Here is a 14,529-nt window from a genome sequence, read left to right as displayed (position 1 = left end):
CAAAAACAAGGGAAGTCTGATAAAGTGTTATAGAAGAGCTAAAAAGACATGATGACTAAATGTAATAAGGTATCCTGGGTGGGATCCTGGCACCAAAAAAAAGGAGGCATTAGGGGAAAACCAGTGAAATCTGAATGATGTCTGCAGTTCAGTTATAGTGCTACACCAATGTTGGCTTCTTAGATGTAACAGATGAACCATAGAAATGTAAGATGTTAGCATTAGGGGAAACTGGGAGAGGAATCTACAAAAACACTCTGTGTGTCTCTGCAACTATATCTAAAACCAATATGATGTAAAATTTAAAGTAAATTTTAAAACATAACCATGCCTACATACACATGACTTCTTTGCCCTCTCCTGCTCTTCCTCTCCTCTTACTTACTCTGCTCCAGCCACACCCTTGCTGTTCCCAGAGCATGGCAGGTCTATCTCCCTTAGGGCCTTTGCTCTAGCTCTTTCCTCTCTTCTCCCAGATATCCATTCCATCACCTCCTTTAAGTCTTTGCTTAACTCTCACCTATTTAATACAAGCAACCTATCCCTCAATCCCTGGAATTCCTAGTCTCCCGATCCTGTATTACTTTTTCATTTTTCTATAGCACTTACCACCTTCTAACATGTTATGTAATTTATGTATCTGTTACATTTATAAAAGAGCAGAGATCTTTTTCTGTTTAGTGCATTAATGTATCCTAGGCACCTAGAGCAGCACCTGGCACATAGAAGGCATGCAATAAATATTTGTTGATTAAGCTGCATTAATGCCTGAAATGCCTACCAACATGCTCAAAATAATGAGAAAAAATAGAAACAAGTCAGAGATCATTCCAGCCCTAGAGAAGCTTTCCTTTTTTCAAGGGAGAAAGATGTTAATTTTAGACACAATTATAACACAGGCATCATTATCTCTATAGGATTAATCACTCTTGTACAGGGAGATGCTAACACTTGAATGGACTATGAAATAAGTTTTATTTTGGTGTCATTTGGGATATACTTTGTTCTGAGTTTATTTCTTCATTTGCTAATTTTAGAAAATGCATTCTAATTTTGGCTCCAGTTAGTTAATGCCTTGAATATTTCTTTGAAAAAACTTTAAGTCTGTACAATACATACAGACCTCAAAGTTCTCTAAGTTTGAAGTCAGGTGGGCTGCCTGGTTCCTCTTCTCTAGGCCTTAAGGCTCAAGTGAGGGTGTTGGCCAGTTTGGCCTCTTATGTAGAGGCTCTGGAGGAAAATCTGCTTCTGAGCTCATTCAGGTTTTTGGCAGAATTCTGTTCCTATGGTTGTAGGGCTGAGTTCCCCATTTCCTAGCTGAGTGTCAGCTAGGAGCCTTTCTCAAACCCATAAGTCTGTCTGCATTCCACATCACATTACCCTCTCTATCTTCAAACCAGCAATAGTGGGTTCAGTGCTTACTCAGATAATCCAGGATAATCTATTTTAATTGCATCTGCAAAATTCCTTTTGTCATGTAAAGTATTATGTTCACAGTTTCCAATAATTAGGGTGTGGACATCTTTCAAAGGTCATTTCACCTAGATATTTGGTTTTCCACCAGTTAGTTGATTCCAGTTTAGCTCTCATGGAAGGACACTGTCCTTCTTAAGAAATGTCTATTAAGTACTCATATTTTTCTCAGTATATATCAGAACATGATCTCCAATCAACTGTATTGCCTGTCCTCGTTCCATTAGAATGTGTATTTATTCTTGAATAACTGTCCTGACTAACTTAATTCCACTTCCCCAGCCTTCCAAGATGCCTACAACTTCTTTAACAAGGATAAAACTGGCTCTATTGATTTACATGGAATGATGTGCACTTTAACTAAATTGGGAATGAATCTAACCAAGCATAATGTCTATAATGAATTAAAATGTGCTGATATTGATCGTGAGTACTTTGACTTATCATTATTTTTCTCATAAAATCTCTTTGTGAATATATATTTTTCTCTCAGGGACTGTATGAACATGAGAAATAAACCTCACTTATTTGCCAAAAGAACATATGTATGTGTTTCTCTTTAAGGATTCAGTGAGGTATGTGTGCAAGTTATAAAATCAATTTAATTCTTCTTTGAAAAATCCTGTGTGGAAACTAAAAATTGTTGTCATATTTCAATATCGAATTCAGATTGCCTGTCATGATGTACATTTTGGAGAATGCCTTAAAATAACAGATACAAACTTCAAAATACCATGTTGCCAAGGAAATACAAGCCTATTGTTTCTGTATGAATCATATTAGTGCAAGTCCTCCTTCCATCATTACAACCCACCTATACTGAATTTCAAGTGCCACAGCATATTTGTTGATAATTTTATAGCATATAGATAATGTTTTCTTTGAATATACTGACCTAGAGATTAGTAACCCAAATTGTTATGTTGTTTGGAAAATATATTCAGTATATTGTTTCTTCTCACCTCTCCCCACCCAGCTGCCAGTGCCCTATTCAATTTGCATCAGTGCCACGTGTGAGTCAATGTCACCAGTTAAAGCTTCACTTGTTTCCACTAACTGCCCAATTTTTCTGTTCTTTTATTGAAACACACACACACACACACACACACACACACACACACACACCTCTAGTAGCACTTAATTTTAGAGGAAATGAGGTACAACTTTGGGATGCTGTAATAATAGAAATATTAGAGGTATGGAGTGGAAAGCAGGGGCGGATTCCTTGCAAAAATGGCAAGTCTCTAGGAAAGGAGTAAATGGATAGGACTGTAGTGGCTAGGAGCCCCTGGTTTGATGTTTACACCCCACCATTGCTTCTGTGGGCTGTAGGTAACTGGTATAATAGTGCTAAGACCACTTAAAGTACTTACCTGAGCATATTTCCAACCCTAAAATGCTCTGATTTTAAGTATTAGATGGTCCATGATGTCTTAATTTTTATATTTAATATATAATTTGATAATTAAAATACATCTTATATCCTTGTTTTGAGACTTAGATTTCTGTTGCAGGAGATGGGAAAGTGAATTTCTCAGACTTTATAAAGGTGCTAACAGATAAGGACCTCTTCCTTAAGGCTGTGGGTAAGTAGAGACATTACTGAATAGATAGCAGTTGAGTAGTTGCAATTCACTCCATAGTAAATATTATTCATTTCAGGCTCCAGTCAGGAGGCATATCAAGAATGTGCACTCTGGAATGTGATTTACTTTGGTACTGCTTCTCCAAAACAGTATTTGCTAAGCAAATTGATACAGTTTTAGAATTTTAACTTAAATGCATCAAGTCCTTCTGCAGGCAATACTTTTTTATTTCTAATGAGAGCACTCAGTTAGTGGTGTAGAAAAATTTGGTTACCTTTTATAGTATTTTAACTCTTTACCAAGTGCATATGCTACTTTGGGAAGCACACCTTTTACAAAAGAAAAAAAAATTTAGAAAAAGAAAAATGTTCTCTTATGCAAATTTGAGTGTAGATAATTTACTGTTCCCAAAAAGTATCTTCCTCACTCTGATGAAACCTCTGCCCTCAGTGGAAGGGCTAGAGAATGTGCTGGAAGTTAGAGAGCATGTTCTCACATAAGGTTATAAATGATGTGAAAGTAAACTTGAAATATTTTTATTAGTCCTCTAATGGTTTGCTTATGAGTTTAACAGGCACCTTGGAAAATCTAATTCTCTTCATATCATGCTTTCTAGGATAAATATATTCCAAATTCCAAATACTGTATATTGTTTTGAGAATATACCCATTCATAGGCTATGAATTGTCCTTAGGACAAACAGAAGTTACTGCTTCAAGTACCAATATAGTAACAAGGATTTTTCTACAAACCAGAGATATATTTACCAACAACCCCTTCACCCACAACAGGACAATTATCCTTAACATATAATTCATGTTTATGTTAAATGTATTACTATATTTACTTAGAAGCCATTGAACTAAGAGTATTTTTTTCAATTCCGTGATGATATTGTCTGTTCTGTAATAAAAATGACCTTTCTACCTTTCTATAATAGAACAGATGTTGAATGTTTTTCTATAATTCTCAAGTCCTTGATGTGGTGTTAATTTTGTAAATACAATGAAAAGACTGCATTTTAGTACTTTTGTTGATAAATGATTTTTTCAGAAGGCATTTTTAATCTTTTTTTTTTCCTTTATAGTTCCAGAAAAAGAGAAGTGTTTAGATTTTGCTGGCAACCCAGGGATCCTGTTGTTTGAAATTCTGTCAAAGCTTGTAGAGACTTCAGCCTTACCCAAAAAGGCTATAATGGAATTAGTAAGGTAAGTGACAAAGGGGCAAAAACAACCTTCTCAGAAGCACTTATGAGGATGTTCACAAGGCAGTCACCTCTCACTAACATTCTACTTCACAGGGTCTGCTCTAAAACAAAGGAGATGTGTGGGCAGATGGCCACGTACCACTACATGAAACTTCATTCTTTCATCACTCCAGAACTGCCAAGCTCTGAAATTGCAAGGCTGACCTCAGTCCATCTCAGGTCCCCATTGAGGGCTTATGATAGCTAAGAAATTTCAGCCTTTCCTACCCTAGTCTAGGGAATCCCAGAGAAATAAGACTTTTCTAAGGATGATTTTGGGTGGGCTTGGAAGTCTAGTTTGAATATAAGACACTCCCATTCACAATGGAACTACCAGGGGCTTTCAAGAGGTCCTATGACTCTGAGATAAGGCACAGAAGGTTCAGACCTCCCAAAGTGGCCTTTGGACCGGAGCAGAGCCAGAAGTAGAACGAATAGAGAATGAGGAAACGTTCTCACACCCTAATTAGTTCTTTCCAGCAAATATCACTAAAGAGAAACTTCCTCAGTCTATTTTTATCATTGTAGTACTAAAATTAAATGTTGCCATTATCAGTCTTTTCAACTCATACTCTTTCAAAGCATTCTTCCCACTTAGAGAGACTTAAAAATACAGAATACCACCAACAATATAAAAAAATCCTCTGCTCCTCAATAGGTGATCTCTTTATACTATCCTACATCTCCATCAGATGTGGAACAGAGGGTATATTCTACTCTTCATTTCAATTCAGATATATTTATTATTAAATTAATAATTTATTAAATTATTATTTGGTACACAAATTTGGCACATTGCCTAACTTCTCAACCTCAGTTTCCTCATCTATAAAATGGTGATGATGCCCTGGCCAGTTTGGCTCAGCGGTTAGAGCGTCGGCCTGCGGTCCGGAGAGACCCGGGTTCGGTTCCCGCTAAGGGCACGTACTTCGGTTGCAGTTTGTCCCCGGCCCTGGTTGGTCGTGCGGGTGGCAGCCACTCGATGTGTCCCTTCACGTCGATGTTTCTCTCTCTCTCTCCCTCCCACTCTATCTGTACAAAAAATAAAAATAAAAAAAATTAAAATAAAAAAAATAAAATGGTGATGATAATAATACCTTATAGCGTAGTTGTGGGGATGATGTAATAATGCAGGTGAAGTGCTTAGCACATCATAATAAATGTTAGCTATTGTAATTATATAGAAGTAACCAGAATAAGCATAAAAATATATATTAACTATTTTAATCCTTACCTCTTTAATGGGTATATACTGTTATTCCCACTTTACAGATTAAACAAACAAACAAACTGAAGCACAGTTTGGCTAAGTAGCTTGCCCAAGAGGCAGTGGTGTCTAGATTTTAGCAAACAGTCTGATTCCAGAATCTATGATTTTATCCACCTCCCTGTACTGCCTCTGATACCCAGTATGTACTCAGGAAATGTTAGCTTATATTGGTGGTTTTATTGTTATTATGGATGCAGTTGTTAATTATCATACATCTGATTCCTAAGGAGATCAAAAGTATTTAATACATAGCATTTGCATTGAAGGAGCTTAAAATAGAAATGGAGAGCCCTGGCCATTTAGAGCATCGTCCCATGGACCAGAGAGACCCGGGTTCGGTTCCCGCTAAGGGCACGTACCTTGGTAGCTGTTTGAACCCGGCCCCAGTTGGGGTTGTGTGGGTGACAACCAGTTGATGTGTCTTTCTCACATCGATGTTTCTCTCTCTCTCTCTTCCTCCTGCTGTATCTGAAGATGGTTGCAAAAAATGTTCTTGGGTGAGGATAAAAAAAGAAAAAATAGAAATGGAGAGAAAATCCATAAATATGCAAATAACTAAATAAATATGCAGAGGTGAAATAATACAAAATATTACATAATTGATTGTTAAATTAGTTAACTCTCTCAAGAGGTTGTACCAGAAAGATTGTTTGGACTAAGGGATATCAGACATAACTGAGGATAGGAAGGTATCATAGTAAAAACAAGATTATGTAAAAGTCCACTTATTGAATGATGAGGCCCCCACCAGCCACCTTCCCCTTCCCTAGGTTCCAACATATTGACAGCTAGACTTAATACCACTCAGATAAACTATTAGAGGATTCTGTGCTAGGGAAATCAACTAGCCCAAGAGAAAAAATTAACAGATACAATCAAAAGGTCCCCTCCTGGCCTGTGTGGCTCAGTGGATTGAGCATCGCCCGATGGACTGAGAGGTCCTGGTTCAATTCCTGGTCAGGGCATAGTTTGGGTTTCGGGCTTGATCCCCAGTGAGGGGCGTGCAGAAGGCAGCCAATCAATGTTTCTCTCTCTCAGCAATGTTTCTATCACTTTCTCCATTCCTCTCTCTCTAAAAAATCATTCAAAACATATTTTTTAATAAAGGTCCTCTAATAAAACAAGTCTCCAACAAATTACCTGACAGTGACGTTTCCACTTAATAAGGCCAACCACACCGAAGAGCTTCCAGTTAGCTTTAAAGAGTGCTTACTCTCACTCTTAAATATGAATAATCATCCAAGGATCAAGAAATATTTAAGAAAAACCTGTGCTATTAAAGAAAGATGAAAACAGGATGAAAAGAGGGAAAAGAGCAAGAGAGAGGGAAGGAAACCAGTAGTTATAAATATAACCTGATATATAATCATCAGGCAAAGAGTAGAGTTTCAGGGAAGGGGTAGAATATAGAGCAGCAGTTCTCAAATTTGAGCATGCATCAGGATAACCTTGAGTGATGATTGAAACACATTGCTGGGGCCCAGGGTTTCTGATTTAGTAGATTTGTGGGAGGACCAGGAATTTGTATTTCTAACAAGTTTCCTGTGCTGCTGACTTGAGGACCACACCTGGAGCCATAGAGTATGCAGAGAATATTGGAGGGAAAGGAAAGGTGGGCCTTGAGGACTTGGTAGGACCTGGTAGGAATTAAATTGCACTAAGAGAAACAAGCATTATACTACTTTCAGAGGTGAGTGAGAACATTATGGATAGATGGCTTGGTTCAAGGTTAGGGAAGGACATATCTGATTATAAACCAGATTCCAATCAGAACAGTATCAGCACATCTCCTACCCAATCACTGCTGTAGCTCCTACACTTAGAATTAGTTCTTTCCCTCCTCCTGAGAGGAAAAGAAAGGTTATCTGTCACCATCCCATAGAGAAGTGAAGCCTTTTATTGCTATACTAGAAAGAAACCAGCCTGCACAATAATGGGAAGCAAGGTCCTGCATTTGGTTATTTGGAACAGCAAGAAGTGATGCTCCTCTGCTCAGCACACTGAGAAGTGAGATCTTCTGCATTTGTACTGAAGCCCCACTACACCAAAGCAGCGAGAAACAAGTCCTTCCACCTTAGCAGGGAGCAACCAGATCCTCACCACAGCTGCAAGGACAAGTCCACAGCAACAAGAAGGAATCTGATCTGTCATTGATATACAAGGGATGCACGTTTGTAAATTAGATGTTTCTACACTTGGAGATGTTTGTACTGTGAATTAGAGTCCTTTATCATATATAGCCTTCTCTGCTTATTCTTAAAGAGTTTGTAGCCTAAAATGCATAGTAGCCTATCTCCTAGATCTATTCAACCCATTGCACGGGGTGGGGGGAGCAAAGAATTGCAATCGATAGCAATTTACTGTGGATAGTAAGATTACTGGTAATGTTTTCTTCTTTTTTTTAAGAAAAAGGTGGTTTATTTTTATTTCTTTATTTTTTGCATTCATCCTCAGATAGAGCGAGAGGGAGAGAGGGAGGAAGAGAGAGAGAGAAACATCGATGTGAGAGAGACACATCAACCTGCTGCCACATCACAACTCCAACCGGGGTGGGGACAAACCGCAATCAAGTTATGTGCTCTCAGCGGGAACTGAACCCAGGTCTCTCTGGACAGCATGCTGACGCTCTAACCACTTAGCAAAACAGACCAGGGCTGTTTTTGTCTTTATACTTTTCTATATTTTCCAAACTCTGCAATGAGAATTTCTTTTAATTTAAAAAATACTGCAGTTTAGCCCTGGCCAGTTTGGCTCAGCAGTTAAAGCTTCGGCCGGCGGACCAAGGAGTAGCGGGTTCAATTCCAGCCAAGGACATGTAGCTTGGTTGTGGTTCAGTCCCTGGCCCTGGTCAGAGTCCTGCGGGAGGCAACCAATAGATGTCTCTCTCTCATGTTAATGTCTCTCTCTCTCTCTCTCTCTCTCTCTCTCTCTCTCTCTCTCTCTCACCCTCACTCTCTTTCCTTCCCTCCCTCCCTTTCTCCCACTCTGTCTGAAGATAAATGGAAAAATATCCTCGGGTGAGGATTTTAAAAAAAGTTAAAATAAATTGCCTGGCCTGTGTGGCTCAGTGGTTGAGCGTCAACCTATGCACCAAGAGGACTCTGGTTTGATTCCCGGTCAGGGCACATGCCCAGGTTGTGGGCCAAATCCCCAGTGGGCATGCAGGAGGTGGCCAGTCAATGTTCTCTCTCATCCATGTTTCTTTTTTTTTTTTTTTTATCCTCACCCAAGGACATTTTTTTTGTTCAGGTAGAGTGGGAGGGAGAGAGAGGAACAGATATATAGAGAGAAACATCGATGTGAAAGGAACACATCGAGTGGCTGCCACCCGCACAACCGACCAGGGCCGGGGACAAACTGCAACCGAGGTACGCGCCCTTAGCGGGAACCGAACCCTGGTCTCTCAGGACCGCAGGCCGACGCTCTAACCGCTGAGCCAAACCGGCCAGGGCTCATCCATGTTTCTATCTCTCTCTTCCTCTCCCTTCCTCTCTCTCTCTAAAAATCAATAAAGAAAAAAAATTAAAATAACTAAATTTTTAAAATTGCATTTTATTTGAGATCTTGCTCCCCGACATATGTTGTCAGTTGGCTCAAATAAACTCTTATATTCTCCAAAAAAGTTGCATTTTCAAATCCAACACAAAGTAATATAATAGTAGGCATGATTAATGTTTGTTTTCAAGCTGGTACCAATTAAGAGTTTTCCAAGGATCATACTTAATAGGTATTTTTTTAGATAAGACTGGAGGTCTTTTTTATTTTTTTAATGTATTGATTTTTTTAGAGAGAGAAGAGAGAGAGAAACATTGATTGTTGTTCCACCTATTTATGCATTCATTGGTTGCTTCTTGTATGTGCCCGGACTGGAGATTGAACCCACAGCCTTGGTGTATTGGGGCAATGCTCTAACCAATTGAGCTACCCATCTAGGGTAGACTGGGAGGTCTTAGAGAAGAGGAAGGAAGCCAAAGCCTAGGGCCTACATATATAAAATAGTCAAATGACCTGTGGCAGTTATCAGTGCATATTCTATAAATGTTACAGAAACAGGCACTAAATAAATAATAGTGAATGAATATACAAATTACATTTTAAATAAATTTATTCAGCATACATAACTTGCAACTTGACTTTTTTTCTATTTGTCTAATACGCAGGTACCTTTTCAGTAGAACCATAGCATTTTTATCCATTTCTGGATTACTTTATTTATTCATTTATTTATTTAGCTATTTTCAAAGAAAATTCCAAGAAACCACTTCAGGAATATTGTGGAGTTCTTACGCTGTGGATTATGGGAAAAGGAGATTTAAACCAGACATATGCACACCTCTGAGCTCAAGCATGTCTGCCTTTGCTAATGCTACCCGGATTGCAATAATGAAACAGAAGGATTTATTTAAATATCTTGAGGAGTTCAAGAGTAAGAGCCATTTGTCTTTTTCCCACTGTTGTAGAAGATTTGTTTGTATCTTACTGGTCAGAAGTAAATACTAGAGGCCAAGTGCTGTAAGAGCAGGGCCACAACCTATTTTGAGTGACTGGTCTCTGTTACCCAGATATCACTTGAAAGCAAATATATATATATATATATTACCTGAATTCTCAGACACCTGGATGAAGCTGAGAGTCTGTGGAGGAGTGGGGAGTGGGGGGCACAGGAGAGTGAAGAAGTTGGGTCATGGCACAGAGAATAGACAAAGCAAAATGGATGCCACTTGTATGTCTTTCATATGAATTTCTTCTATATTATTTGTGATAACATTTTTTATCTTTTTAGAATGCAATCCTCCTTCAGATAACCCATATTCAAAAATACCCATCTTTCCATTGTTTCCTAATGTGGATGGGGTGGTAATGGGAAAGCCATTCAAAGACATACAGAAATTAGAAATGCTAAGGAGAAAGGAGCCTCTGGATTTCTTTGAGAACTACTTTTTCAATAAAAGAGACTGGAAAACACAGGTGAGACGTATATTATGTCACATCAGTTAATTTAAATACTTAGGTTTTTCTATCTTAACAGAACTAGTAACATGCTTTTTAATGACAAATATTTTTAGTCATTATATTTCAAACCAGATTCTGTAGACATAGTCCTAAATTTAAGCTCAGGTATAAATATTTCATTTAATTTCAACAAGTAGTTAAACTACTAAAAAATACAATCCTAGGCTTGGGGTGCAGGGTGGGGGAATATATGAATAATAATTAAAAGGCCCTCAGATCCTACTTCCAACTTCTCTCTCATCAACTCGGGGACAAGAAGCTGCATTTTGGTCTCCCTCAACTGGTTCTATATCACGTTTGGGCCAGATACAACTCAATGGAGCAATGTTGTAATGTAGGGGCCATCCTGCCCTTGGGCTAGAACCCCATTTATAGTCCCAGCTGAACCTTGTGGTCCTGCTTCAAAATCTGTTGCCTATAATCTATTTTCCCTCCTCTCAAGGTATACTTTATCATCATGAGTTTTAAGGTCTCAGGCAAGTATGCCCTGGTTTCTGTATATTCTTTTGAGAAGCTCGGGCCTCACTCCTGGTTTGTCACAGGCCTCCCAGCCTGAGAAGATCAAGATTTGACTGCAGACCAGCCCACCCTGTGGAGCATCTCTGGATGCCAGAGATCCATGTGTTGTTCACATCACTACAAAATCCCCAAAAGGTCCCTCCGGGCCTAGGTTTAAGAGTTCCAGAAGTGCCCTAGCCAGTTTGGTTCTGCGGTTAGAGTGTCAGCTCGTGGACCAAAGGGTCATGGGTTCAATTCCCACTCAAGGGCACGTACCTGGGTTACAGGTTCAATCCCCAGCTCTAGTCAGGGTCATGCAGGAGGCAACCAACTGATGTGTCTCTTTCACATAGCTGTTTCTCTTCCTTCCTCTCTCCCTTCCTTCCATTCTATCTAAAAATAAATGGAAAAATAGACTTGGGTGAGGATTAGCCAAAAAAAAGAAAGAAAGAAAACGAGTCCCAGAAGCTGGAGGAGGGAGAAAAAATAGGGAGTTGCTAATCAAAGGGCATAAAAGTCAAAATTATGCAAGATGAGTAAGTTCTAGAGATCTGCTCTATAACATTGTACATATAGTTAATGCTGTATTGTACACTAGACATTGTGTTGAGGAGCCCATGTGAAGAGTTCTTACCACAATAAAATAAAATAGTTTTTTAAAAGAGTCCCATGATGGCCTGGCCAGTGTGGTTCAGTGGTTGTGTCGACCCATGCACCAAGAGGTTGCTGGTTTGATTCCCAGTCAGGGCACATGCCTAGGTTGTGGGCCAAATCCCCATTAGGGTGCATGCAGGAGGCGGCCAGTCAGTGTTCTCTCTCATTGATGTTTCTATCTGTCTCTCTCTCTAAAAAAAATTAAAAACAAAAACTGGCATTAAAAAAAAAAGTCCCATGATGACCATAAATGACCTAAAGTTAAGACTGTCTTTATTCTCCCAAATGAAGTCACACCCACAGGCAAATATCACTGGCAAGATGGAAATAGAGGACATTTATTCCCCTTTAAACTTGTTTCTCAACATTGAACCCTCCACCTGTGATGCCTGTTTATTTATTTTCAGTCTCTCCAATTAGAATACAAGAATTCTGATTTCAAAATAATTTTCAGATAGATGTTTTTATGGAAGACACACCTAAAATATGGCACAGAAGGCTAAAAGTAAAGGGACAGCAAAAACATCTGAGTAAAATGCAAATCAAAATAAGCTAGCATCAGTCAAGTAATATGTGGAAAGTAAAATTTAAGGAAAACATAGTTAAAAATAAGCAAGTTACTTAAAGATTTTTAAAAGCATCAGAAAGATATTACTATCTCAAACCTGTGTGTACCTAGCAAATTAACAGATAAGATGGTAATTAACAGAATTATAAGTATTTAGACTTTTTAAGACATTATGCATGCCTTCAAATTTCTCACTTTTATACAATGTAAGAATAATTGCTAAACAAATAGGCAAATCCATTATTATAATGGGAGATATTTTTAAATTGATCTTTGAGAGAAGGAGGTGGGGAGAGAGAGAGGGAAAAACATCAGTGTGAGAGAGAAACATCAATCAATTGCCTCCTGCACATGCCCTGACCAGGCATTGAACCCACAACCTAGGTATGTGCCCTGACCAGGAATCAGACCCACAACCTTTCCATGTATGGGACGACATTCCAACCAACTGAGTCATACCGGCCAGGGTATAGTGGGAGGTTTTTATCATGCATTTCCAGAAACTAATAAAGCAGATATCCCTACCCCACCCCCAATAAAAAAGGGAAATCAACTCCTGTTACAAAAATTTAACTGTTAAGGAAGAGAGATGCAGAATTATAGCTTGACGTAGAATCAGAGTCTAGAAAAAAACGTTTCAGGACATGGAAGACGAGCACATTTGTAACCAGGAGAAAGGATCCCCTTAGAACTGTGGTTCTCAACTTGGCTTTACCATGGGAGCACTTTAAAAAACAACCTCAGCCCTGGCCGGTTTGGCTCAGTGGTTAGAGCGTCGGCCTGCGGTCCGGAGAGACCCGGGTTCGGTTCCCGCTAAGGGCATGTACCTCGGTTGCAGTTTGTCCCTGGCCCTGGTTGGTCGTGCGGGTGGCAGCCACTCGATGTTTCCCTTTCACATCGATGTTTCTCTCTCTCTCTCCCTCCTGCTCTATCTGAACAAAGAATGAAAAAGTGTCCTCAGGTGAGAATAAAAAATAAAAAAAACAACCTCAGCCCTGGCTGGTTTGGCTCAGTGGTTAGAGCGCCAGCCTGTGGTCCAGAGTGACCTGGGTTCAGTTTCCGCTAAGGGTATGTACCTCGGTTGCAGTTTGTCCCCGGCCCTGGTTGGGTCATGCGAGTGGCAGCCACTCGATGTGCACCTTTCACGTTGATGTTTCTCTCTCTCTCTCTCTCTCTCTCTCTCTCTCTCTCTCTCTCTCCCTCTCTCTCTCTCTCTTCCTCTCTCTCCCTCCCACTCTATCTGAACCAAAAAAAAAAACAAAAACAAAAAATGTCCTTGGGTGAGGATAAAAAATAAAATAAAATAAAAAACAACCTCATACCCAGGCCACAACCCTGTCTAATAAAATCAGATTTCTGGAAAAGGGACTCCAGCCTCAATATTTTTTAAAGTTCTAACATGCAGCCAATGCTGAAAACCACTTCTCAATGAAAAGAGAAACTGAGCCCTGGCTGGTTTGGCTCAGTGGTAGAGCGTCGGCCCATGGACCAAAGAGTCATAGGTTTGATTCCAGTCAAGGGCACGTGCTTCAGTTGTGGACTGGACTCCCGCCCTGGTCAGGGTCATGCGGAGGCAACCAGTCGATGTGTCTCTCTCACATCAATGTTTCTCTCTCTCTGTCTCCCACTCTGTCTGAAGATAAAATGGAAAAAAGTATCCTCAGATGAGGATTTAAAAAATAAATAAATAAAAGAGAAACTGAGTAGAAGAGGGGCAGGGCTGTGTATGTAATTTGCAAGTCCTAGTGCAAAAAGAAAATGTAGGCCCCTTGTCCAAAAACAATTAAGAATATAAAGACAGCAACAGCGGAAAATTAAACTGAATTCAGAGCCCTTCTAAGTTTGAGGTCCTGTGTAATAGCATAGGTCACATACCCATAAAGTTGGACCTGCAAAGAGGGCAATTGAATGGATATGATCCAGAAGGCAAATACAGATATAGGGGAAGACTGGCCTTGGAAATTAGGAAAAACTCATATATAAGAGGGAAGGAGGAAAAAACAGGTTCAAGGATGGAGAAATCCTAAGGTAGAAAGTAGAGTAAAAGGAATTAATATTAGTAGCTTTGAAGAGACAAGCTGAGGGAGTTTGAAGGTCTGGTTTTCCAATTATTACTGTGAAGATTGTAAGAGAGTTTTAACAGTGAATGAAGAAGAGTAATGTCAAACAGTACTGAGGGTCTAGATAAAATTAGGTAATATACATTTTCAAAGAAAGCAAT

At 39.3% G+C, this 14,529-nt stretch overlaps 1 protein-coding gene across 2 annotated transcripts in view; it reads left to right on the top strand.

Moving 5' to 3' along the window:
* EFCAB3 (EF-hand calcium binding domain 3) overlaps positions 1-14,529 on the top strand; it is a 52,807-nt gene that overhangs the window by 26,713 nt on the left and 11,565 nt on the right. For both annotated transcript variants that reach the window (XM_036269036.1, XM_036269037.1), the window contains exons 4-8: positions 1,756-1,899; positions 2,988-3,059; positions 4,147-4,267; positions 9,808-10,001; positions 10,359-10,543. In XM_036269036.1, the coding sequence (XP_036124929.1) occupies positions 1,756-1,899; positions 2,988-3,059; positions 4,147-4,267; positions 9,808-10,001; positions 10,359-10,543 (716 nt within the window). The remainder of the gene's footprint in view (positions 1-1,755; positions 1,900-2,987; positions 3,060-4,146; positions 4,268-9,807; positions 10,002-10,358; positions 10,544-14,529) is intronic.

Source organism: Molossus molossus, unplaced genomic scaffold (genome assembly GCF_014108415.1).
Source record: "Molossus molossus isolate mMolMol1 unplaced genomic scaffold, mMolMol1.p scaffold_m16_p_19, whole genome shotgun sequence".
In the NCBI taxonomy this organism is placed as follows: domain Eukaryota; kingdom Metazoa; phylum Chordata; class Mammalia; order Chiroptera; family Molossidae; genus Molossus; species Molossus molossus.
Note: the sequence above shows the minus strand (reverse complement) of the source record. Positions and strands in the feature narration are given on the sequence as shown.